At 43.6% G+C, this 25,974-nt stretch overlaps 1 protein-coding gene across 1 annotated transcript; it reads right to left on the bottom strand.

Moving 5' to 3' along the window:
• Positions 1 to 2,761: 2,761 nt before the first annotated feature.
• SCGN (secretagogin, EF-hand calcium binding protein) lies at positions 2,762 to 25,277 on the bottom strand. Its single transcript, XM_061447570.1, has 11 exons — positions 25,204 to 25,277; positions 24,717 to 24,787; positions 16,515 to 16,607; positions 15,836 to 15,925; positions 14,855 to 14,911; positions 13,897 to 13,974; positions 6,639 to 6,694; positions 5,135 to 5,180; positions 4,931 to 4,990; positions 4,306 to 4,374; positions 2,762 to 3,338 (listed from the first exon to the last, which is right to left on the bottom strand). The coding sequence occupies exons 1-11, from the start codon at positions 25,274 to 25,276 to the stop codon at positions 3,210 to 3,212; spliced, it is 822 nt and encodes a 273-aa protein (XP_061303554.1). The 5' UTR covers position 25,277; the 3' UTR covers positions 2,762 to 3,209.
• Between the last annotated feature and the right edge of the window lie 697 nt (positions 25,278 to 25,974).

Here is a 25,974-nt window from a genome sequence, read left to right as displayed (position 1 = left end):
AATACCAAGGGAAAATAATCTTAGCAAACATTTTCATTCACTTTCTGCATTCAAATTCTAGTTACTAAGAGGCAGGCTCCTAAATAATGTGTTATTCGCAGAATTTTGTTGACAAAAGATGCACTGATCGAACGGCTCCAAACCTTCCTTGCATATCATCCGTATATTTACAGCACAGAAGGCATCACGGTGTGTAAATGTTTTTGGTTTTGTAGGCAAGATGTTTTCGTATAATTAAGACATATTTTTGTGTAACCATTCAAATGTGAAATAGTATCTTGTGTTTTGGTACATAAAGGAATACGTACTGCACATTAGAGTACCCTTAGAGTCTGTAAAATGGCAAATAGCTACGTTCTATCCAAATGTATTGCTAAGCTGTATATCTATAGCAGCTTAAAGGGATGAAATCACCAGAGCCTGAGACCAAAGGGCCTTATAAATCATTCATTACTGAAGTGAAAATAATAACAAAAATAATCTCAAAGTAAGAAACATGCCTTCTCCATGGGAGGTCTCAAATGCCTGCCTCCTGCCATAACATTGACTTTTAGAGGCTAGAGGGTCGTAAGACCATGGCTCACTATTAATTGCCTTGCTGACCTTTGTAACATGGGCTCAAATCTTGCTGCACCTCCTGATATTTTGTTTTGTTTCTAGGGGACCTGCAGGTCACTGAGACTTTAGTCCCACTGGGATATGTCTAGGGACCAGTGGTCCTATGGAACCAGTAGGTTCCTATGGTCCCTGCAAACAAGACAGTGTGCATGCCTGTTTTCCTGCTATCTAGTCTCTGCTCTGGACACAAAGAATATCCTCATGGGAATGCAAAACTCAATAAATTTACATTACAAATCCAAACCAAAACTGCTCTTCTAAGTTCTGTATATAACTTTTTAATCCATGACCCCAAATTACTTTTTGCTAATGTTTTGTAAAATGCTCCCGTAAACTCCATTACTGAAGGCTATGCACTCACATATATAAGACTAACGAAACCAGCTACATGAATTGCAGCAACGAAGACTTCAGCAAAATCAGTATTCAAAAAAAACAAACCCAGATTTGTACAAAAGCAGCAAAATACATTGTGACACTGATGTTCCAAATTCATTACTGCTCAGTGTCTGTGGAACAAAACTATTGGCTGTAGAAGATGTGAAAAGCATAAGGTTTCAATAAAGAGGAAGTGTATAATTCTTAAAATGAGAGCTGTGGTTGTACACAGTCTTTAGAAAATAATTGCCATTTTAGGTTAAAAGTTGCTGTATTTTTGGTGAATCGGGGCAGAATATTCTTGAATTTCTACTTTAATATATGAGAAAGTTCTATGCTACCAACAGGATTAAACAGAGGTAAATCAGAATGGACCTTCCATCACTGAAAAATACGAATAGTGTAAAGATCATACAACTCTGTGGAAATATATTGTAGGGGATGGTACAGAAATTGTTCCTATGTCCAAAGTAATAGAAACAACAATAATGATATAAAGACTTAAAGAAGAGAAAGAAACAGAAGTGTACACTTACAGTCTAGTAAGTCACGTTCTATTTGAGGTACGATGAAACAGTGATTGGTGATGTGCATCACTGAATTTGTTACACATTGCTCAGGACAGTGATAAAGCATGTCTGATCAACAGCAGTGTGTGGGATTTCTCTGCTGGCTTCCTTTGTGTTGTCCTCAGAGGGGCATCAGCATCCCTGAGTAAAGCTGCATCCCTGACGGCTTGGGGAGCTGCTGCTAAGGCCTGATTCTTGTTTATTGTTTTTCTGAGCCACTGCAAAGCTTTGTAATTGTGGTTGTGATTTATGTTGCTTCCAGGGTAATAAAAAGCAATTTGGGAGTTTAAAGCCCTGGTTCTGTGCTAGGGTTAAACATGCACTTAGCACTTGTTCAGTCTGTGAGCTTATCATCAATGAAAACAGAAAAATGAGCGTATCCCTAAAGTTGTGTATGTTGTTAAGCACTGGACTGAATCATCGCCTCCATCTCTATTCATGTTGACTGAAGGTAATTTCTGATTAATTTTCATAAACCCAAATATAAAGGGAGTGTTTCATTGTACTGCCTTGTGCAAAAAACTTCACCAGGAAGATGCTTGTAGTGTCAAATCGGGGTCTGTCATCAGTAGAGGACAGAAATGCTGAAATGTGCATGCTTTTTGCCAACAAACCTTCCTCCACAGTTTTCTCTTTGGAAATGAAGAAAGGATTATTTGGGCACAATAGTGTAGGTGTGTTCTGACTATTCAGTCAAAGCCTTTGGAATATGGCAAAACATGGCATAAATGATGCTGTTGGCAGTAGGCTCCAGGATTGCACTCATAGCCTGGAAGTGATGGGAAGCTTTAAGTTCATTAAAGGTTACAAGTATTTACTAACTCTTGCATATCTAAAAACTAAGCATGTACAGTAGCTTTGCTCTCATTAGGCTTCTGTCCTTCCAGTTTTCCAGTTTATGGAAACCTTGTGTATTATTTCGAGTCAGAAGAAAGGTTTCCTCCAGAAGTGATGCTACTCTGTGGCTTCACCCTGGAGGTGACATTATTTCCTGGGGTGTGTGTTTTCCCCATGGGAAGGATCTACCATGTTTCATTGCCTGACAGATTAAAACCCCACACCCAATAGGCATCACAAAACCTATATGCGGCCATATGATGTATTTTACACAAAGTGGCTACTGCATATGTTCTGCCAGCCTGTGGCAGATGGCTTTCTGTATGCGACACGTGAACTCCAATCTTACAGAATTTCTACAACTGCCATTTTTTATTTCTGCACAAATACACTGTCATCCACCTGATATTTTAAATGAACAAAGCACAGCATTCACCAAAGTAATGACTTCACACATACAAGGCAACCATCGGAAACACCTAGTACTTGCACTCTGCGACCACTGACGGGATGTCATTAAGGAGATGCTTGTCCCTAGTCTAGGGAATGGTAGGACACCGTTCCATAGGGACAGGAGAAGAACAGCACTCACTTTTCTGAGCAGCTGCTGTGCTTATGGGCACAAACACAGCTAACGGGAACCACAAGAAGCGCGTGAACACCACAAAAGGGACTGGTGGAGCATGGAGGTCCTCCATGCAGATCCCACTCTCCAGCTCCCCTCCTCACACAGCAGCACAGACACACTTCTACAAGGAGCAGCAGGCAAATCTCACAAGGGAAACACAACCACGAGCACAACCCTGGCTACGGGTTCATTTTCAGCCCGAGACACAAAGCCAGTTCGGATTTCTGAATTTTGCCATCTTTGTTCACGTCGCAGTGGTTGAGCAGGATCTGGCGGAACTTGTCCAGGTCCACCCCGCTAATGCTGGGCTGCAGGCAAAAGATAAAGACAGTGCTGAGAGAGAAAACGGCTCTGGATTCCCTCAGCTCTGTAAAGCAGCAAGCTGTGCAGCAGCTGGAAAATCCACCTGAGGAAGGGTAACCAAATGGCCTGACCCTACATCAGCTCATACACAGTGGGGAGGCAAACAGAGCATGAGGAAAGGGCACCCTGCAAAAACAGAAGGGGTATGGGACTGTGAGTAACTGTATGGAGGTGCAACATGATTTTTGTGTCTATTAGTCAAGGCCATCAGTATCCTATCCATATCAAACAAAAGTCTGCAGAAAGGTGCGCAATACAAATCACTGCACTTTTCTACCTGTGCTTTCATTTGGTTTCCTCTCTCAAACCTGCTACATGAGGAGTGATGTGGCATTTCTGTCAGCAGGCTACTATTTTACAGGCTAGTCAGCAACTTAAAAATACCTTTAGTGGATCACATGAATGCTAAAGACACACATTACAAGCTACACTGTCTCTTTATGTTCCTAATGCTGTACTGCTTTCTCTGGTTCTACACACTGGATACGGTATTCTTGACTAGAGATAGACCTCAAGTAATTTTCAGGTGTAGCCCTGTGATGAACTAATGAACCATGAGGTCATTCTGGTGAGGGCTACGTCCACAGTGAAGAAAGAACTTCTGATGACTGATCCATGTCAACACAATTTGCGACGCTAACATATACCATCTTGCCTAATTCAGAGTATGAGCTAGAATGGATCTTCCTTAAATAGCGCTGCAGAGTGAAGTTGTATTAATTTGTCAGGCAGAATTTCTGTGATATGATTAAATGCTCCACAGTGTATATGCTGAGACTGACATCCATTTCTGCTGATGATTAAATTTGACTCTATGGTCTTACTAGCCCCTCTATTTACTTAACTTTTCCCAAACATGCACCCTCCTCTCAGAAACAGGATATTAACGAACAGAAAGAGCCATGAAGCTACCTGGACCAGTTCCATCATGTCTTTGACAAACCCATCCACTTCTGGACCTTCTAGTGCTCCTGTTTTACTCTGAAAGATGAAATAAACTCAAAACATTCCAATGAGTCAAAACCACTACAATGTTTACTGGTCAGTAGGTTCACATGGTCACCACACTGAGGGAGTTGTTAACTGTCAGAGTGGCACTGAATTACTGATTTCTGACAGCAGTTTGCTGGTTATGTCTGTCCTGGGCCAGACTCCCTAAATAACCCATGGATCAGTACAGGAAGGGGTTTTCATTTCAAGGTGGTGGTGATGCAGGTCCCAAACTGCCAGAGACTGCAAATGCTAAAGACATGACCTCCTCTACGTCTCTTGAGTCGTTTGAAGTGAAATGCTGCTAATGCAGCAGCACTGGCTGCGGTGATGAAGAAAGTCAGAATGGGTCCTTTGCCACCAGGTATGGTAGCATCGCTTCCCTCTGCCCCCACCTTACATCCAGCGCTGGACCCCTCTGGCCCATGGTCTCAGGCACAGCTGCACCTCCTGAATGATCCCCACAGCACCGAGCAGGAGGAGTAAGTCTGAGTATGCTAAATCTGTGTGATTTAAAGACTGCAATGGAATTGCTTCTGGGACTCACAACGTCATAGTGTGCAAAGATCTTCTCAAAATCTCTCCTCCTCTCTTCCGTGCTGCAAGCCTGCATGAGAAGGGGACAAGCAGATGAAAAGTACATTTAAAAAAGAATCAAGTTTGGGCCCAGGTTATCTCAGCTGAGAGAAATGGGATTGATACATTGTCCTGCTGAACCCAGGACAATGCATCACCAAGTAGCACTACTTACATCCATTTTAAATTGAAGAAGGAAATTTTCCTGGAGAGCCAGAATCCTGAATGGAGAGATTTAAATTATGATCTTTCCACTTTATTATCTGCACACAAACTTCTGGGTCATAAAGCAAAGGGGTTTTAGATTATGGGCTTTTCAAAAAGAAAATTGCCTGTAGGGTTATTTACAGAGGGCTGTTATGGGAACATATGCCCCCCTCCCTGGCTGATGGGGAATGGTGGGTGCCCTTTGTCTCACTACAAATGAGTTTCTTAGCACCATTGCTTCTCCCAAACCATTTCCGGTGGTCCTGCACAATGGAGGTTGACAGCTTTGGAAGCAAAAGCTACCAGACAATCATTCCTTGTAACTGGACTGCTGTGCTGCATTAAAGGAAAGAGTAATTTATCACTCTCTTTTGGAGGGAGAATTGGTGGTTGTAAAAGACAAAGTACTACTGGCCTGTGCACTGGGACTGGCCAAATTCCTCTCCTTTCCCCTCCCAAAGACCCTTAGAGAACTGATAAAAACCTTTTCTCTCTGGCTGCTCTGCTAACCCTGAGGTTTTTAGAGCCTATGACACTGGGCATGCTGAGCAGTGCCTGCACACAGGAGGGTTGGGGCTGGGGTGTGAGAAATGTGCTCAGACCGGAGGGGAGCCTCAACTGGCCTGGGGTAAGGCACCAGCAGGGAACTGCAATGAACAGGAAAATGCAACAGCAACCCCCTTTAAATATTCTCTGTTCTCCTTCTTTCTCTTAATGTATTCAGTGGCCAAAGGGAACTGCTATATGCACTGCAGTTATTTGTGCTGGCTTGCATCATGATCCCAAGCAGAAAGAAACAGTGGCAAACCAGTACCTCTTTCCTCTCATCTCCCAACCTGGTGTTCTAAGACTGTATTTGCATGTTTGAAGTTTTGTGCAGTCACTGCACATAAATTTACAGACAGAGGCATACTCTCTATCTGCATGCAGTGAAAATCATATAAAGAAACCTCTAAGGATAGAAAAGAGACTGTGGTCCATGACTGAGTCCCCAGCCTCATTCACAAGTGTCTTCACATTGTTTTTCCAAAAACATTGGCAAAATGCTTTGTGGTGGCACTTTTATTCCTCAAACAAGAAAGAAAAGTCCTTTGCAATCTCTGCTGCGCACAATGATGTGAAATGCACACATCCATGGCCCTGCTGAAGGGATTGCCATCCTTTTTTGAAGAAGCAGTGCCACTGGCTGCTTTGTCACCTCCCAAGGAGCATTGGAGAGGTAGCACAGATCATGCCAGAGCATGTCGATAATGCACAAGCAGGTCCTGGCACTGCTCACTGTCACAGGCTCTGGGTTCTTAGATTACTGCGATGGGGACCATATGTTAGAGACCTGTGATACCTACATCAGAGTCCCTGAGTTAACTTGAAAGGAGGTAGGGCTCTAATGCATGTGCCCAGTGGGAGATCGTCACCTTGCCTGGATCTGCCACTGAGAGCTGAAAAACCCCATCAATATTACTCAAGCACACCTTGCCAGGTCATTCAGATCCAGTCGTCCATCTTTGTTTTTGTCAAAGATTTTCATCTAAAAATCAAGAAAACAGAGATGAAATAGGGAAGCCATGAGGAGAACACACATGAGCTGTCAGTACATATTTTACTCTATCCTGTGCCCTCTCTTTGCTTGCTTGGGGTGCTTGCCGAAGCCCCTGGCAGGATGTCCTCTGCTAGCACCAAGTGCAAGGGTGGCACGATTTTCTGAGCTGGTGGTTTTCAAATCCGTCTATTTCTGAACCCCTCACAATATTCCAGCAGTGGCACAGACCCCATTAAACACACTTGGCTGCAGAGACGATATTTTCCTTATTGGAACCGTAACGAAAGGTAACATCCCCAAGAAACAAATAAAATTTATTTCATTTGCACCCTATCTTTGACCTTAACATTAACATCAACATAGTGGTTGACTGTGTCTATTTACAGCTAACCAGCTCCCCTCTCTGACCTCCTTCACTCAGCTCTGCTGCTGCAATACCAAGACAGAATCTTTGTGATTTCAAATTGTTTGGCCTTTTTTTCCGCAACAAGTATCCTGAATAAATTTTTCAGACATATGCCATATTTTGATTGTCCATGCCAGTCAACAGAGAAAAAATAAATGCCTGTCTGGAAGACGTAAGCCAAGCTAATTCTTGTCCTGTGACTTCCACATGAAAGATGGAAAACATGTAGGGAAGATGGACCAGTGTTTACTGAATTAGTTCAGGTACCACAGCTAATAAGATAGACCTAATCCTATTATCTGGAAAACTCGAACTCATGCATACCCACTGCATGGCAATCTTGGGCTGTGTTACTTGGGAAAAGCCTTGGAAAATTTATTGGGAAATCTTGGGAAGCTTATGAATTAAACTTCCAGTTTTCAAGCATGTGTTTGATCTGATCTGCCAATTGTGTACATACTACACAACAAACAACAGAGGGTACCTACCCAGTGTTATGAAGCATACATCAAGGGAGAAGCAGATATTTGAAATCATTATGAGATTGTTTTAGTTTACACTTTTTACCTTTACACACCATCTTGATACGTTAAACTGTGTGGATTTTCAGTTAAAGGTTAAATACCTGAAAGGTGTATTTATGCTGCCAGGCTGATATGAAACATCCCAATGTGGTTAAGGATAAGGTCTGGCATGTTTAAATAGCACTGCATTTCAGTAAAAGCTTTGTTGCATCTAGTAGTATGCTTTATAAAATGATGCATTTATTTTACTGTCAAGCTGCCCCATGTTTTAAAGCATTTGCACAAATTAATTCACTGACATTTTAATAGCAGTGCACCAGGGAAGTCTTAGCTCTATTTACTCGAATGCAGTCCATGCATTCAGAGGCAGACAGAGCATAAAAGTAAGAGCTGGGTTTGCAAAACAAGAGTTGTTACATCTCATGTTTTTAAGTGCAAAATCAAAACTGCCATTGGCTTTGAATACAGCAAAGGAAATATCTCTGCTTTCCCAGTCCAGTGTTATCAAGAAGGCCACTGAAACACCACAATATGACAGACACATGTGCTTTGAAGAGCAATATAAGATTATAAATGTGAAATATTTTCCATGACAGAGATAAGGAAAGAAGTAAACAACCAAAATAAATAGTTCAGTGATCAGTGGGCTCACTAAAGCCTGCTTTTAAACCTTCTCTGGTTCTGGTTGTCTGTGTGCAATAAAGTGCTTTATCTCCCAAGTGGAACACAGAAAGAATTGCCTCTTGCCTGACCTCCTATTCTCACAAATACATACACTGAGGGCACCTATACCCGAGAGCAGTAACTAAAACTGGCTAGTGAGTTCCAAAGTTATTAAAGGAGCATAAAGACAGGAATGTGTTCGAGCCGTAAGACTGCCTGTGTCTTCTTTCCTTAGGGAAGGAAGGGGAGGGGGAAGCAAAGGCTTTTGCAGAGCAACAGGAGGGCCCTGTTGCCCTCAGATCAAAATGCTCGGTGCTCTTCCTGACCAGATTGCCTGTGTAATCTAGAGAAGTCATTTAGTGCAGGATTTCTGAGAGTGTTTTGGTTCCTAAAAGACCAAGGCGTTATCTGCTGAGGCTTTCAAAAGCCTGCAGGCTCCTGAGTTCTGCTGCTTTTGATCTTCAAAAATAAAGTTTCAGCTTAAATGGGATTTTCTGCTTCCCCTGGCTTATGCCACAGGAAGTGTGGTGCGAAACTAGAGGTGACAGCATCATCGTGATCGAGTCTAGAAGGCAAAAGGGAGGCAGATTTCCCTCAGTTGTGTTCATCAGCTGTGCGGGTCCTCTCTTTATCCCACACAGCAAAGCAACAAGAGGAATCATACCCACCCAGAGCCAGTAGGAAGCTCTTTGGAAATGGGGTGGCTCCTACAGTGGTGGCCGGGGGTAGGAGATGTGATGGTTGCAGTGCACTGCATCACTGCAGATGCAGTCTTTTGGAGGTCACAGCATCCTTACGGAGCCACCTGGGAGGGAGGCCAGCATGAACCATTGCCGGGAGAAGGGATGTATAAAGACCTCCTCCAGGCAGCCAGTCTTCTAGGCTATAACCCACTCCTACTATATTTCTAGAGCTTTGGGAGGTTTGCTCAGTGTGTTAATAAGCATAACAAACTCTTTTTAGGCTTTTTTCAATACAATAAATATTTGCCTTTCCATTACTGCACCATTACTTTGGTGATCATAAGAGACTCCATTAACACAGATAAGCTGGCTTGGCCCATAAGGCATTAAGGGGCTAAATGACCTGTGATTTCTGTGCTGTGACTTGTTTCCTACATAAACACACTGGCATTGGCACTGAGCACAGACAAACAGACAGGCTTTCACAGCTAAAGAAATGGCCACACTGAGCCTCTATCATTGTCCTCACAGACAGGACAGACAGCAGCCTCAAAAGCACCAGAAATCCCTGCAACGTTCAGTAAAGATAACTCACCATGCATACTCATGGGCACAGACCAGCTTCAGGGAGAAGTCATCCTGTTCCCCTCTGCACTGAGAAGATGAGAAGCCCCCAGCTTGTCAGCTGGAGGCTGGCATGATTGGGGTACATAGTTCAGAAACTTTGCAGATGAGCACAGCAAAACCCTGGTGTTGTTGCAGCTGGGAGGATTTCTATATTGACTTCTCTGGGGTTCATATTTCATCCTCTGCCATCTCCTTCTGCGAGCTCTCAAATGCTGCAGTTCATGACCCTTGCTTGTTGAGTTATTATCACTGCACTTACATTATTGCCTCTCTAGAATTTATCTTGCGATGAGCAAAGATGGTATGCTGCCTTGGGAGGGTTTATCCTTTACATTTTCCTCAAACAAAAAAATGCTGAAACTAAAGGACTTTTTCATGCTCAGTCTGACATTATCAACATAAGGCAATGCAAAAAGTGAATGTCAGTGTTGCATGTGCGACTGCTTCAGCAGTATATATATAACTTAATTTGCTGAAGTTTGCCTCAGTAATGAGCTTGCCCTGAATGTGGCTTGTAGACACTAGAATTACTAACTAGAAGTAGCACGCTGCTATTTGCGAAGCTATGGACTATCAGTGCTTCTATGGAAAAGGTAGCAACATACGCCAAGATGCAACAGCTGAGAGAGAATTTTGTTCTTAAATAGGAAAAAGGATGAATATTTCATTTCATCAGAAATTATGTCTTAAATCTTGTTCATATTCCAGCCTTTACAATATCTGGTACGTTTACAAGTACACAGCTGTATGCATGCACACGCATGGAAGCTGTCACTCATAAAAAAATATTGTCAAATGCATGTGTAAGCTGGGTATTCATGGGCTGAAACTTCACCAGGACCCAGAAGCCTAATCATACCTTGATTCTGGGGACTGAAAGGTGGTGGTAAGGGATTGGGAAAGGCTGGTAGTACTGCTGTGATCCTCTACAGCCTCCTTCTCATCATGAAGCAATAAGGGGGTAAATTTTAATTTCTCCAACTTGTTCTTTCAGAAAGGCAGACTACTCCCACCATGCTCTTAAACCCTTCCATTCTCAGCTATGCTTGTCCTGTCTCCTGGAACAGGACCCGCAGGATCACTTCTCATGGACTGGAGAGTCTCAGAGCAATAGAAGGCTTTGCCTCAGCCTCCAAGTACCTGCTCCATGCTGACAACTATTGGTTTGCACCCATGGGAAGGCAACAAACCTACTGTTTTCAAGGATACAGAGCTACACATGACTGTGTATCTTCTCATGCAAGCAGGTGCCGATAAATAAACATCAATACACACTTAATGACTATTAATACAAACATACATATATGCAGGTACGACAACTAACTAGAACTATGGCTGCAAAGGGGTTTCCTCAGCACAGGGCTGCTACTTTAAAACCCCCATGGAGAGTCCTGAGAATTAAAATGTTTTTATTTTCTGGCTTTCCCCAGTGGCTTTAGTGCTCTTTAAGATTTGATTTAGCAGACTCCTGGAGCTTGTGCAATGCCAATGCATTCACTACCTGTTTTCTTTCCAGGGGTTCATTACTTGTTCATCAAATCGCTGATCTCTATTAGTGCTCTCTAGAGGATTTCAAGGTCACAAGGGAACAGAATAGCATCCTAAGAAATGGCTTCGAAGCAACCTGATAAAGTGATATTTCTTTCTGGAGACAACAAATCTCTTCCAAAAGAAACACTTTCTCCCTCTTTCCAGCTTTTTTTTTTTTTTAATGTGGTTTAAGGTCATTCATAGAAACATAAGTGACAAGTATTTAGCATAGCCTGGTTAATATGATATCTGCTCACACCTCTCACAAGCTAAAGCAGCAAATACTCAGCACAGAATCACAAACTGCCTTTTTTCTTTCTTTATCTTTTTTTTTCCTTCATGCCTGGGTGAGCTTCTTTAAAATCACAGTTTCTGTCTTTTCCCCTTTATCCCTGTCCCCAGAAGGCTGTACGGTCCACTCAGGGTATCAGTAGCTTCTTAGGATGTGTGCAGTTGGCTGTGAATGCACAGAAAAGAGGGCAGAGATCTATAAAATCCTGTGGAGACAGATGGGCTTACAGCTCCTTGGGGCACAGCTTATTTCAAGTAATGTTATTACAGTGGCACTTGAAAGCCCTGAGTTGGAGAGATAGGCCACCATGAGAGACCCTGTAGCCGTGTACAGCAGAAACAGATGCTTGTCCCAAAGACCTTTTGCTCTAAACAGATAAAAGAGTGAGAGCAAAGTAATAGGGGAGAGAAATATTTCCATTCTGCAGTAAATTAATGGGTGCAGCTGGTTACTAAAGATACATCAGGAAGTCTGTGAAAGCCTCAAGAGTGAAATGTAAGGGCCACTGTCCCTCTGTTTTCTCAGACAGTACTGATTGTGGCAGGGTTCCATCACAGTTCTGCACTTTGGCAGCTCCCAACTCCACATGGAAAGCAGAGAGAAAGCAAAGAGCTTTCATTGCCCTGGACCTTGACATCATACCTTTGCTCTTGGCTCCTTGAGTCACTTCTGCCTTTTTAATCCAGCACTGCAAACGTAAGACTGAATCTTTCCTTCCTTCTTTGTAATTTTGCCCTCCTACTTCAGGTAAGTTCCATGCTATCACTTTGTACAGTTTATCTATCTGCTACTATGCAGATAGGGTCCATGGGGATACTTTGCCGTGATGTACAGAATTCATATCCTCTCTTTTACTACAGGATATCACAGGGTAAGATTGCACGTGTTGTAATGTCATACCCTGCCTTAGCTCTTGGGATCAGGTGTGTTGGTAAATATCCTTGATCTTCAGTTTATAGCAAGAAATTGCAAGGGGAAAAAAGTCATCTGCCATATCCTCATTTTCTAGTAACCATTAACATCCCTGATGCTTTTGACATTGAAGCTTTGCAGTGTTTTGTCCTCATGAGCCAAATCTGCATTTTGGATCACAGATTTCCCCAGATAAACAACACATCCCTTTTTCCAGATCAAAACTTATCCTGTGACACAGAGACCAAACTGCCTCTCCAAAGACACAAAGCCAACGTATAAAAACCCATGTGATAAGAAAGCAGGCCTCCTGGCTGTCAGCCCTGGGCTGCACTGACATCTAGCTGCATTGAAGCAGCGAAAATGGCAAATCTTTCTTGGGAAATTATGGAAAAGGGAAAAGAGCTGGAGGAAATGAACCTCCCGATGTCTACAGGCTTGAGATTGCCTATTCCCCAGCACCTGATCATAAATAAGCCACTGGGGATGGAAACCTGAATGAAGCAGCATAAAAGCTGTTTGCTACCTGCGAACAGTACCAGAAAGGTTTTTGCTCTAGCTGTAGCTTCTGGCACCTATTGTTTCCAAGCCCTGCCAGTTGGGAAGGAATTTCTGTTGCCTGCATTCCTCTCCCTTCATTATACTACAAATATGAAAAAAATCCACAATCTTCAATAGTGTTATGGACCCTTTGCTCTAAAGGATCACATTTCAGGCACAGATGCATCGTGCACTCATAACTCAGCATCGCAAAATATGCTGGCAGCTCCTTTTTTGCTTGCATACCAAGCTGGTTTTCAGGCACAAGCACAGATTTTGTGCCAGGAATCATGACAGTCCCATCTGAAGCTCATTTAGAAAATTGCAATGGTAGATGTCTGCTAGTGGAACTCAAATGATACCCTTGCGAGTGACATAAGAAATGAGCTTTTTGCTTTCCTTTCCTTTTCTTGTTTTTAGATGGTTAGATGTGACAAGTTGCTCTGAAATCCAGGTGACTGATGCTAAACTTACACCAAATATTATGTTGCTGATTGCAGTATAAAAGCTATATTGTGATAAGGCAGGGAAAGAATTGAAGCTTCCAACATCCCAGTCTTTCAGGGAAGCAGCAGGGAGCCCTCAAGGCTTGCTGGGCTTCACAGAGCAGAAGAGACAGATACGTGCGTGTCTTGGGAGCAAAATGATTTGCTAGGAGGAAGGGAGGAAGGGAAGGAACTGCAAACCTGGCTGGAGCTGAACACACGATGAAGAAGGATGCACCTCACCTCTTTTTTGAAGGGGCATAGAGCCCTGTTTGCTTTAGCATAAAGTCAAGCTGTTTTCTCATAGAAAACAGTTCAACTCACAGCAAAAATACCTGAAATGCTCTTCACAGCTGACGTCTGGTGCAGTGCAAAGAAACAGCAGCAGCATGTGCAAAGTTCCCAGAGAGATCTCTTGGACAAGATACACCTCTTAAGACGGCATTTACAGCCCTACAGATACTGACTCTGAAGGAGATTTTTAGGCAGTACTATAATCTAAGCAATATTAACACCATCTTCTCTTACCATGGTATCAGTATATTCTTCCAGCTTCACTTCAGTTACCACCTTGTCATGCTGCAAAAAGAGATCTCGCAGGAAATCCTGTAGGAAGGAAAGAGTAAATTTGGAGTAAATTCAAGAAAAACCAGTAAGAAATTAAATCCAAATTCAGCAGGGTTACATGAATCTGTTTCACATTCCTGACTAGTTCTGGTGTATTCAGTTTCACATAAAGTTCACTTCTTTTTTAATTGAAACCTAAATAAATACATTAGAAAATAACCAGATTTCCCCCGAGCAGGCACACTGGAAGGAGTCATAATTAACTCACAAAATAAGGAGAAGATAATGTAAGCCCTGCAATGTTTGCTAACTGATCTCAAACCAAAATATCTGTCATTCAGCAAAAACTGAAGCATCCTTTTAGCTCCTTGTTAGGGCACAAGCTGGAACCACACTCTGAGATGTCAGCGCTGGGTCTGTAGCCCAGGGATGGACTCCTGTGCCCAGCTGGCTCAAAGCATTTGAGTTGAACAGGCTTCAGCCTCAATAGCATGAGCTTTAAAAAGAAATCAGTGCTCAGGAAATCTGCAGGCTCAGGAAGAGACTGAAGAAATCCCATTAATAAAACACAACAGCTTTGGCTCTGTTTAGCTGGGAGAGGCATATGCGAAAAGCCAAGGTGAGTGCTGCCTCACCTGGGGTGCTTGGGGGTCTGCGAGACAAATGGGGTCATGTAATGAGGCAAGGAGAAAGCAGGACAGCAAGGGAAATAGCAGAGCATACTCCGTCTCAGCAGGGTCCCTGCAGCCACACTAGAAGGCTGGAGGATCCCCAGTCCTTAAACTTGCCATGAACAACCTCAAAAAGCTATTTGTCAACCACACAAAAAGGCAGCAAATTGGCAAAGCCATTGTAAAGGCTCCCACTGACATCAGTGAGCTGCAGATCAAGCCCAAAGAGACTTATTAGAATAACTTACTTTGAGCTCACCAGCTGAGATAAATCCACTGCTGTCAGCATCGTAACTGCGCCAGATCTGAATGGGGATAGATTGATATGACCACATAAATATTGCAGTTAATCATCTGCTTGGGTGATAGATTGTAAAGATTCAGATCAGGGCTTCCCTAATGAGCAAGCTGCGCATTATCCAATACTTAATTAATTGTAGATGACATAAAATAAACTTTTCACACAATAGCTTTTATTCTCACTTGGATGCTGCACATGTGACATGCTGCTATCACATATTTAATGCAGACACACTGTCTATAAAAGGAAGAAAAGACTAAGAAACTGCTCTGCATTTTTTACCTAATTTGTACATGCAGTTTCTTTTATGGCTCTGAGTAAAAGCCGAGGTCATACAGAACTGGCCATTGATCTGCAGAAGCCCTCTTTTTGATGTGAAATGAAAGTAACTGCAAGTAGTCTTGGAAAAAAAATTGGTGCTGGGATGCTTAGGAGCAGAGACATTGGGCAAGGCTAAGGAAAACTGATGGGATTTTGCTCCTCAATTGACCCGTGTTAAGGAGATTTCCACTCTACACCCTACCAGGCTAATGCTTCAGGATAAAATGGCACTTAAGACATGCCTGGTGTGCCTTCTTGGTGTATGCTGTGCTGCAGGAAAGGCAGCTTTGGCTGTAGCTCCCAACAGGGCTGAATTCACCACTGGGTTTGCATTACCATAAAGTTTTGTCTCTGGCAGCATTACTGATAGGTGGCTGAGACTGTTTGCAAAGTTTAATGAGCTCTTTGGGTGCCCTCTGTCCACTCTGAGCTACCACATCTCTATTTTGCTGGTATAAATAACCTTCTCTACATGAACAGGTCAGAATACATCTTGCTTCCACAATACCCCTGTATTTCCAATGTTATGTACTACAGAGACTGGTAGCATACACATTGAAGAAGCTGTTGGTGCTGCAAGGGGAAGAGGCAATGTGGATATACAGACCCGCATGAATTCCACACTGTTGTCCAAGGGAGTTTCCCGTCGGAAAAGCAGCAGAAAGTTCTCATCATCTGGCAAGATTATCTTTGCAAGCTTGGGGAAAAAAAAACAAACCAAAACCAAAATGCAACCAACAACAAAACATATAACCCCCCCAAACCAAACCCGAACTGTGAAAGTAAAGAAAAGAGAAAAACTTGGGTTGCTGCTCACCCAGTATGAAAAATATATACTGGGCATATTGTTGCCTTGGAAATAAAACCCCATACCAAGAGGTCTGGCTACTGTAGTACTCCACAACTCACGTCCTCCCCACTCAGGCTCTATCTTCCATGTCTTCTATAGGCCCATTTCATAGATCCATAGAATGGTCTGGGTTGGAAGGGACCTTTAAAGTTCAGATATTCCAATTCCCCTGCAATGGGCAGGGACCTCTTCAACTAGATCAGGCTGCTCGAAGCCCCATCCAACCAGACCTTGAATGCATCTACCACCTCTCCAGGCAACCTGCTCCAGTGTTTCACCACCCCCCTTGTAAAAAATTTCTTCCTTTCATCTAGTCTGAATCTACTCTCCTTTAATTTAAAATGACTGCTCCATGTCCTATCCCGACAGGCCCTTTCTGTCCTAACTCTCCAACCTTCTATAAAGGAAATCCTGGGATGGGGCTCAGGAGAGATACCTCTTGGATTTGCAAACGTCCATCTGCAGTGACATCATAGGCAGACATAAATTGCTCCTTCATCCTTTGAACTTTTTCTTCTGTGATGGTTTTCTGCCATGGGGAAACAACAAGCACATGAAAATTGCTGAGGGCATTAGAAGAGTCTCCTGGAGGAAATCTCGCCTCACTGGTAACCATCAGGATCATTGTATCCTTACCTCCTTCCTAAAAGCCCACAAACACTTCACCACAGATTAACTTTTGGTAACAAGTCTTATGCAAAGCTCTGTAGCAACTAAGCTTCAGTTGGAAGACCAGTGTTTGGAGACCCCAAAATATTTCAGTGACACCTGCTTCCTTATCCAACTGTTCCCACTGTATCACTGGGGTTTGATTTTCCTTGAGTGTGTGTTACAGCGGTTTCCATGCAACTCATTTTCAACTCATGCTTTTCAGGAAGTTGTCCTTATCCTTGAGCTACATCCCTTAGTTCATTACATCATCAGCCCCAAAAGGTGTCAGTGGGGCTTATTATTGCCTGTCAACCGGTTCAAGACCTGGCATGAAACCCTGTCAGTGTTTCTAGGTTAATAGCATGAAATTTCAAGCAATTCACATTCCCTTTGCATCAACCCCATAATCAATTTATACATAGTGAGGAGTTTTCAGGACTTGTCAGGCTGTACGTTTTGACAGGCATCTCTGTGACAGGTGATGATTTCTTTCTCTTAGCAGTAACCATTAGAGTATCTGGCCTGACTAGGCTACACAAAGCACAATTTCCCTACCCTGGGGAAAGGTTTCTGGTCAGACAAGCTTTGTGGCTGGGCTGGGAAGCTCACCTACTCAATCTTGTCCAAGCAGTTAATGAAGTCTAACATTACCCTCCTCACCTGTATTGAGCAGGTCCTGGCTCCTCTCCCAGCCCTATGGGAGGTGGCCCTCTCTGGGACAGTAGATACACTAGGTTGTCACAGAAAATGAGATATCTTAGGCTTAGGTTCATTTAAGCTGAGGTGCACATTTGCACCCACTTTGTCACTACCTCTCCCCATGTGTTTAGATGTGACTGGTATTTCCCAAAAGCTGTAATTTGCTGCTAGTAATAACAGAAAAAAAAGATAGCTATAAGTAGATGGGTAGGCCAATAGCATGAGTGATCACCTATGATATAATTTGATTTGCCTTCACCCCATTTCAGAGCAGACTCAGAGTATATGAACACTTATTTGCACAAAGTCATTATAGGTTTATAGAAAAGCTTTACTGTCAGTGCAGAGGATCATGCACTGAATTCAGGGGAAAAAGAGTTACTTGGCTTTGATTTATCAATGTCAAGTCAAAACAACCAGAGAGAGTTCTGCTTAGAACAAGTGAAGCTCTTCAATCTCTTCACTATCTATGGCACCACAGGACTAGGATGGGTCAGACGATGGAAAGTTTGGGAATCTGGGAGTGGGAATAGGAGGCTAGAGGTACCTATATGGGTCTTTGTAGGGCAGGTGGGTTGCAGCTCCTGGGACACATGCTTGGGGTACAATGCTAAGGGCTGGAAGCTCCTAGTTAGGGGATTAAACACCCAGCAGTGATCCCACAGGGATGTGCTCGAGATGGCAATCCCCTTCCTGAAGCCTGCCATTGGTCATGAGCAGGTCCCAGGGCACAGCTGCAGGATACTCCATCCCCATAGTGGTGTTCAGCAAGCCCTGCAGGCCATATGGCTGGGAGCCACAGTGGACAGAGCTTACCACTGAACATGCACATACACTTTTCTTTCCCCTTAGCATTATAACTGGCCATCAGGCTATTTAAATTGCCTTCTGATGGCACCTTGATGCTTCGAGATAGCTCCCAGGAGTTAGGCAAGCCTACCAGTTGCTGACTTCAATAGGCTTGCAAAGTACTCTGAAATTATACTCCTCCTGCCCAGTTGGATAAGTTATTTCTGAAACCATAATCATAGCTGGTATGTGAAAGGTGTGCTGTGGAGTTCAGACTAGTCACTTGTTAAGAAAGCTTATTGCTCAGCTTCTTGTCAGCCATTAACCACCACCTCATTGAGCGTTCTGTGGCAGGAGCGTTGTTATCTACAGAAAAATAGGACTGCCTCCTTTTTTATTATTTATTTTTAAGTGATTTAAACTATAGATTACATCAATTAAATACCGGAAATAGTGACAATATTTACATAGCTCCAGCAGCTTTTAGTCCAAGGGGTTACAACACAGTGGATTTTTTAAGTTGGACGATCTCTCTCTGTCCATAAATATAAAAACTTATAAAACAGAAGTGGTAATGGATCTACTAAAAGGCATCCTTTACTCTCAATGGATAAAAGATATTGCACAAACTGGCTTTCCCAAGATGCTTGCTCAAGGCAAAAATATTTGTAGAGTATGAAGTTTTACACTGAGAATGATACACTTTGGTTTATGACCATTAGGTTTCAAAGATGACCTTTATGTTTACCAAAAATCCCAATCCTAGAGGATAAATGAATAAATAAATGAATCAAGTAAGCCATACCACTTCCACTGGGGGATACAGGGGTGCCCTCACTGCCTTGGCCACCTTGGGCTGAGGTTGATGTGGGGAGGCCAAGGTAGTAGCTTGGCAGCTTACTGATCAAGATGCCTGATTTTTCATTCTCCGCCTTTGGGCATCTACAAGTATTTCCTTGCCTCCCAGATGAGGGCAAGTCCTGTGATAAAGGGAGAAAGATCAGGATGAGGAGAGCAAGAAGGGGAGACCTCCAGGCAGGCGAACGCAGGGACATAATGGTATTTACATGGGCACACAGGTGCTGCACTGAGTGCTGTGGCCACCGGTTTCCCCAGGAAGTTTGTTTTTCCTTCCTTCCCTTTAATTATTAACTCACCATTCAACTACAGATTGCAACGAGCAGGAAAGCCTAGAAACCAAACACATTCTGCTTTCAAAAGTCTCATTTAATTCCTGCTGGTCAGGACAGGTTTACCATAAATTGATTTTTTTTTTCTTTCTTGACATGATTTTCGGAAGCAAGCCACTATATTGATAATGGTATAAAAAGCAAGAAGAAACTAAATGTAAGTGACTATTATAGCCGTTTCTTTATCTGAAAATGCTGGATTGGTTACATGTTTCTGCTAATGTTTCAGCCAAATTTGATAGAAGAGCAAAGCGTCCCAGAGATATCAAGTTCGTACAAGATCTATGAAAATAAATTACATCTGCCAAGAAACCTAGTTGGAAAACAAACTCAACAACTATCACCATGCCAAAAGCCACACAGTTCAGAAAGGATGCCAGAAAATACCAGATGAGACAGCATTAATGTACACTTTGACGCTAAAAGAACCACTTCTTTTTTGGCCAAAGATTTCTTCTTTAAATCCTGTAGCTAAAAGAAATGAATCACATGAATGACTTCACTTCATCCATGCAGTTGTACATTGGATTGCCTGTATTAGTGTGGGATTTCACCATGCAGCTCCTGAGACGTCTCATTTGGGCCAACCTTGCTTACTTAACTGCAGTGCTATCGCTTGAGAATTTGGGCCTGTATTTTAGTTAGGATTTACTGTAATCCTGCATGCTACAATAGATGAGTGCTTATCCTGTCATCTCACGCTGCGTTTTTTGCTCTCATCAGCACATATGTGGGAAATATTTTTTCACATAGAAGACACCACCATACAACAAAAGCTATTACAGTCTTCCCTGTGCCAGCACGGTTTTGTGGTTAGGCTTTGGACAGGTTCTTTGTTCTGTCCTTTCCACTAGGCTGGAAGTCTTTTGACATGCCTTTGGACACTCAAAGCATATCATGTCTGTCTTTTCCCATGGGCACGTTGAGTTTGCATTTAGAGATACTTCCAGGCACTTGCAGCGCCCTACCTTAATGTTCAGGAACAGGAATAATAAGGCTATGGTAAGGCTAATCAATGCTGTCAAAAGCCACACCTAAAGAAATAACTACTGTGTCAGAATCAAAGAATGGTTTAGGCTGGGAGGGACCTTAAGGATCATCTAGTTACTGGCCAGGGACAGCTTCCACTGGATCAGGTTGCTCCAAGCCCCATCCAACCTGGCCTTGAACACTGCCAGGGATGGGGGAGCCGCAGCTTCTCTGGGCAACCTGTGCCAGGGCCTCACCACCCTCACAGTAAAGAACTTCTTCCTAATGTCTAAATAATCAGGATTGATTCAAGGTTTAGATTTCTGAATTAGTCTGGAGAAGGATGAAAGATGAATGCTTCCTGTTAGAAGTCTTGTTGCTGTTAACCTAATGGTCACCAGAGACCTGGTCTATCATCCTGGGTCTCTTGGATTGGTAATACATAGGGGAAGTCTGCTTTGGATGGCTTTGAGGCTGGCTGGTATTTTGGCTGTTGAACTTTGAATGATTAGGTGCTGCATTCGTGATCATACTAAGTTAAACACATAAATTAGACAGACAACGCACTGTGTGAGTCAAAGATGAAGTACAAGAGCAACTGGAGGCTGCTTATCTTCTTTGGAAGTAAAAAGCAAAGACAAATCCTTTATGACTGTTTCTTCCAGTCCTAACTACCTACATGGTTTGGGCAGGGGGATTGGAACAAGGCTAATACCTGTCTTGCCTGATCAAATTTACACATCAAAAATATTTACATGTGGTTTCTCACACACTTACAGTTAGGTGAGGGCAACCAACTTTTATCTGAGACTCTTCTGTCTAATTGTAGTATAATTGAAGCAAAGTGAAACGCCTGTCTGTGAAAGCCCAGAGAGCATAATGGCAATGAGCCTTCTGCATCTGCCCAGACATCACTGGGTTTATGGAGATTTTCAGTAATCCAAACCCCAAATTTGTAGCCATTCATCTATAAAAAGCTTCTTGTCTAATCATTATGAGAATATACATAAAACGGCATTGAAACTATAGCAAAGAGCAAGCAAGGAAGATCCTAAATGATCTCTATACAGAAAGAAAGATGTACAGCAATGTAAGAGAGAAAGGCAGAGGCTGTAGTTTCTGTTCCAACAAAATTAACTCCTTCAGTGGTGAAAGAAATTCCCTTTTTTTTCCCCACTGAATTATCTCCTTAGTATAAAAACTAGAAAATGCATGATAGCCAAAATGTACGATGAGAAGTTTTATGAGTGAGCAGACAAGAGCACAGGCCACTCACAGCAGCCACGAAGCAGCAATTGGAAGCTGGAGGTTCGAATGCTTAGAGAGAAGTCATAGGAGTAATAACAACGGCAGATGGGTAATGCCAGCGTTCAAAAAGCTCTGCTAGCGTGTGGCTGCATTATCCTCTATTCTGCCCCATATCCCCCAAACAAATCAAACTGCAGAAGCCCCTCCAGCTGATGGAGAATTTATATAAACTTCAGTGTCATAAAACACTGAAGTCTTACGGATACGTAACGCACACCTGGAAATCAAAGGCATTTTCTTAGGAACAAACCAGAACAGAACAGGACAGAATAGAACTGATCAGACTATTTTGTTTGCAAGAGGCCTACACCTAACCACTTCAGCATGTTGTGAAGGGCATTTTCCAAATGCTAGAGGAGGAGAAACAGGAAGCAGCATCTGGGATGTAGATCAGTTTAATGTAGGCCTACCTTTGTTGCAAAGTTCACACCCCCTCCCCCCTAAATCTTGATGGTTCAGCAAAAGATGATGAGTTAGCCTCCCTTGCTGGATGATATTTCAAGCTTTCTTCCTTGCTGGGCGCCGTCAGGAAGAGCTGTGCCTCTCAGCTTCCCAACAGGCTCCCTTTGGCATTGTTTTCCCAGCTGCTCTCATCCCCCTGGCATTTAATGTCAGCTGGGGATGCTGCAGGGAAGAAAAACAGAGCTGAAGGACTACAGTGGTCATTAAGAAAAATAACAGCTTAGAGAGTGCAGGCTGAAAAAATATAATTATGAAGCCATTCGCTATTCAATTCAAGTGAGACAACTTTAAGTGCTGATAACATTATTTATCACTTGCATGGCACTTCAGGCACGGTCACTAATTAATCCCTGTGACACATCTGGAAGTTATGCCAGTGTGTCACTGTCTCCTCCTTTTACTGTGCAAGGAAACAGAGACATTAAGAGCCAAAGGAAGAAGTAAAGGTCAAAAGGAGCACTGAAGCACAGAGACGCTCAGTGCCATCTCACTGCTTGCATCGAGGACACTTCTTTTCTGTAAGGTGGTGAACACCCGTGCAAAGGGGATCCTTTTCCTCTCCTACTATAACCACAACCCGTACAACATAAATCATGCGAAAAAGGCAAAAATGGCTCAATGCTGTTAGACAACATTGTAGGTCTCTTGCCTGTTCATTCTCTTTAGCAGGGAGAGAGGGAGATAGTTCTTTCTTTAGTCAATTTGTGTTAAGCTTTTCCTTTTAATGGCAAAACCTAGGCAGCGGAAGCAAAGGATATGCAAGCCACATGAGGGTGCTGGTTTAAGCTGGAGTCAGCTGAGCAGTGACTTTTGGCAATCAATGAAACTGTTCCCGATTTCTTGAAGCAGAACAGTTCATCACTAACACACCCTTACTTTGTGCTGAATGTAATAGAGTTCATGTCGATATCAGCAAGACCACAAAAACTGCTGTGGCCCACTGGGTTTGCAACCCACCCGGTGTGATGCTGTTTCCAAAAGCTCACATGAGGGATGTGCAAAGGCAGTGATGGGCTACAGTGGAGCTGGAAGTTTCCTCTTGACCTCTCATCATTACGAACCTGCCTGCAGTGCGAGATCCCTGGTTAAACTTCACTTTAGCTAACACTGGAGAGCCCCACTCAGAGGTCATTTCTTCAATGACCCACTACAGTGTTGAGCTCTGTGGCCTCATTTTAAGCCTCTCCTTCAACAGCTCACATTTGCTGTCACTGGGATCATTTAAACATGCCCTGTGCTGGTGTTTCAATACCCCAAGAGTGGCAGCTCCCCATTTCATCTTTTGTTCCTGGGTAAACCATCATGAGCTTTTCAATTTCTCTTCAAATTGGTTTTTCAGCTTTTCAATTTCTCTTCAAATCAGTTTTTCTGTGTCCTTAATGATTCTTATCGCTTATCGGTGAATTTTTTGTGATTTGCTTTAAAGTCTTTTCACGTGCCTATCTGTTCATCTAATCTTCCATTCTCTAGAAAAAACATTTCTACAGAAACTGACAGTATTTCTATCCAAATTTACTTGCGAATTAAACAAAAACATGCTTGAAAAACTATTCACGGCTGCTATCTTTTTATTATAGCCCCAAAGATCCAAGAATCCTAATTGACTTGTAAGCATAATTCCGATTTTACACTTGATACTCATTAATTTATGCCTTTTAAGAGCTACCTTTTCCCTTCTCATTAATTACTTTTTGCTTAAAGGTATTGTTTCATCTCTGTTTTTTTTTTTTGGCACAGCATCCCCTTCCATTTGGAAGTTTCTTATTCCTTATTCATTCTTATTCACTTCCTAGTTGGGTACACACTGTGTAGCGAGAATATTAAGCCTGCTATCAGAATATATTCTTTACATACTTATGAAAAGCTGGCCTGAGTGCCAGGATTTCTCCTTCACCAATGGTGACAGTCAAAGGCAATGTATGACCTAGAGCTGGGGAAACCAGCTCCTGTAAATTGCTGTGCAGCTTCTGATAGAACAGTGATTTTAAGAGTGAGGGAGGGGAAGAAAGGAAAGGAAACCATGGGAGAAACCCAGAAACACTTGAGAGCGAGGTCTTGACATTACGAGCAGCAGAATTTACTCCTGTTTGGCTTCTAGCCATTTGCAGCATTACAGATGCACATCTTCTTCCTAAGTACCGTTAAAAATTAATGGCAGCACAGTTGTTAAAGATTGACCTTGTAAAGAAACATATCATATTAACAAAACTAACCAGCACCTGCTCGAGTAAATCACCACTGTTGTCCTCTCATTGCCCTGCCAGACAATTTGCCAGTGCTTTTCCACTTGTTTCTATTCAAGTGCAATAAATTACTTTCTCTCCATCCTTCCAACCATCCCCTTCAGCAGTTGCTGACAGCAGGCTTACCCAGGCAGCAACCCGGGGACTGAGAACAATGGATCAGCTTCTCAGGTGTTTGCACTCATGGTTACACCTTGTTGCCGAGAGAAAAGCTCTTTACCTTGGGGGCTGCTGTGGAAGCTAGGGAACAACAAGTATGAATCATATCTCAGTTTAACGACCTTTTTGCTTGGACTTGACGCACAATTACCACGGCACAGTACTTACTTCTGGTCCCACTTTCTCCAGGAGATGATGGAAAAAGTTGTCCAGCTCCTTCCCTTCTATGTAACCATTGTCTAAATAAAAGTCAAACATATTAATGGTCAGGTGGCACTGCCTGAGGTCTGGGATCATGTTGTGGGCTGCCTGCAGAAAGGTCAGCCTCCTGCTGCTCGTGGGGGGGGTCCTGCTCCATTTGATCAGCTCCCATCTATTTGACATTGGGCACAGTGTTTCCAAGCTTCCCGAGGAGTTTCCTTACAGGAAACCTTTCAGGGAAAGGTAAACGTCACAAGCTGTGCGCACACGAGGGAACAGCTAAAGAAACAGGGAGGTGACGAACAGGCAAAAACTTGGGAGTGGGGAGATTTTCAGCCCTGCTACTGGGCATGAGGAGGAAGAGGGAGACGGGGTTCACGTGTCTCACCCTAGCACCCGCATGCAGCCACCCCGGCATGGGCCCCCCCTTGCTCTCCCCGCCAGCCCCACTTGCCGTCGGCGTCGAAGCGCCGCCAGGCTCCGAGGAAGACGGCGGCGTCGAGGCTCCCCGCCGCGCCGCTCTCCATGGTGCTGGTGCTGCTGCAGCCGGCGCCCTCACCGAGCAGACCCCGCTCAGCCCCGCAGGCTCTGCCCGCAGCCCGCCCAGGCTTTGAGTGCCGCGGCCCCGCCCCGCGGGGGGGGGGGGGGGAAGGACCTCCCGTCCCACCGCTCCCACCCCCGGAGCCGCTCGGATCCCTCCCACCCGCTGCAGGGCCTGTGGAGGGACGGAGCAAGGCCCGCGAGTAGACGGGGTGCGCCCGGGCACAGGAGTGGCAGGACGGACCTCAGGGTCCTCAGGATGCGGAGCACCCGCCCCATAGCCACTGCTCTGGAGAGCCGTGCTCTGCTTGCAGGCAACCTTCACAGCTTCACAATTACCCGAAGGGGGCAGAGGTGCTTGAGGGAAACGTAAGACTTCAGAGGACATGGGGTGTTTAGGGAAAAAGGGGGGGAAAACCCCAACTGAATCTTGTACCTCCTCCTCAGTTTATGAATCTCACCTTCTCATCCCTTCCAGCCATCAGCAGGGTTTCCCTCACAGGGATGAAGAGCCACGAAATGAAGACAGGTGGAAATCCAAGCTCTCTTCCTCCTTCAATACCAAGCAAAAGAAGGAATATTGAGGTTAGAGGTCTCAGTGCTAACAGCAAATTGCTAGTATTTACATTCCTGAAGGTCCTGCTAGGGACTGCACATGTTTTGGGTGTCACTCTTATATTCACCT

This window comes from Pezoporus flaviventris, unplaced genomic scaffold (genome assembly GCF_033815535.1).
Source record: "Pezoporus flaviventris isolate CSIRO_AGI_PZ_B2104156 unplaced genomic scaffold, CSIRO_AGI_Pfla_v1 ptg000007l, whole genome shotgun sequence".
Taxonomy (NCBI): domain Eukaryota; kingdom Metazoa; phylum Chordata; class Aves; order Psittaciformes; family Psittacidae; genus Pezoporus; species Pezoporus flaviventris.
Note: the sequence above shows the minus strand (reverse complement) of the source record. Positions and strands in the feature narration are given on the sequence as shown.

Coding starts and splice junctions, on each gene's coding strand:
- SCGN (XM_061447570.1), bottom strand. CDS start 25,276: ATGGAGAGCGGCGCGGCGGGGAGCCTCGACGCCGCCGTCTTCCTCGGA. Junction 14,912..15,835: donor ACAGTGTGGAATTCATGCGG/GTCTGTATATCC, acceptor ATCCCCATTCAG/ATCTGGCGCAGTTACGATGC. Junction 6,695..13,896: donor AAGAATATACTGATACCATG/GTAAGAGAAGAT, acceptor CTTGATTTTTAG/ATGAAAATCTTTGACAAAAA.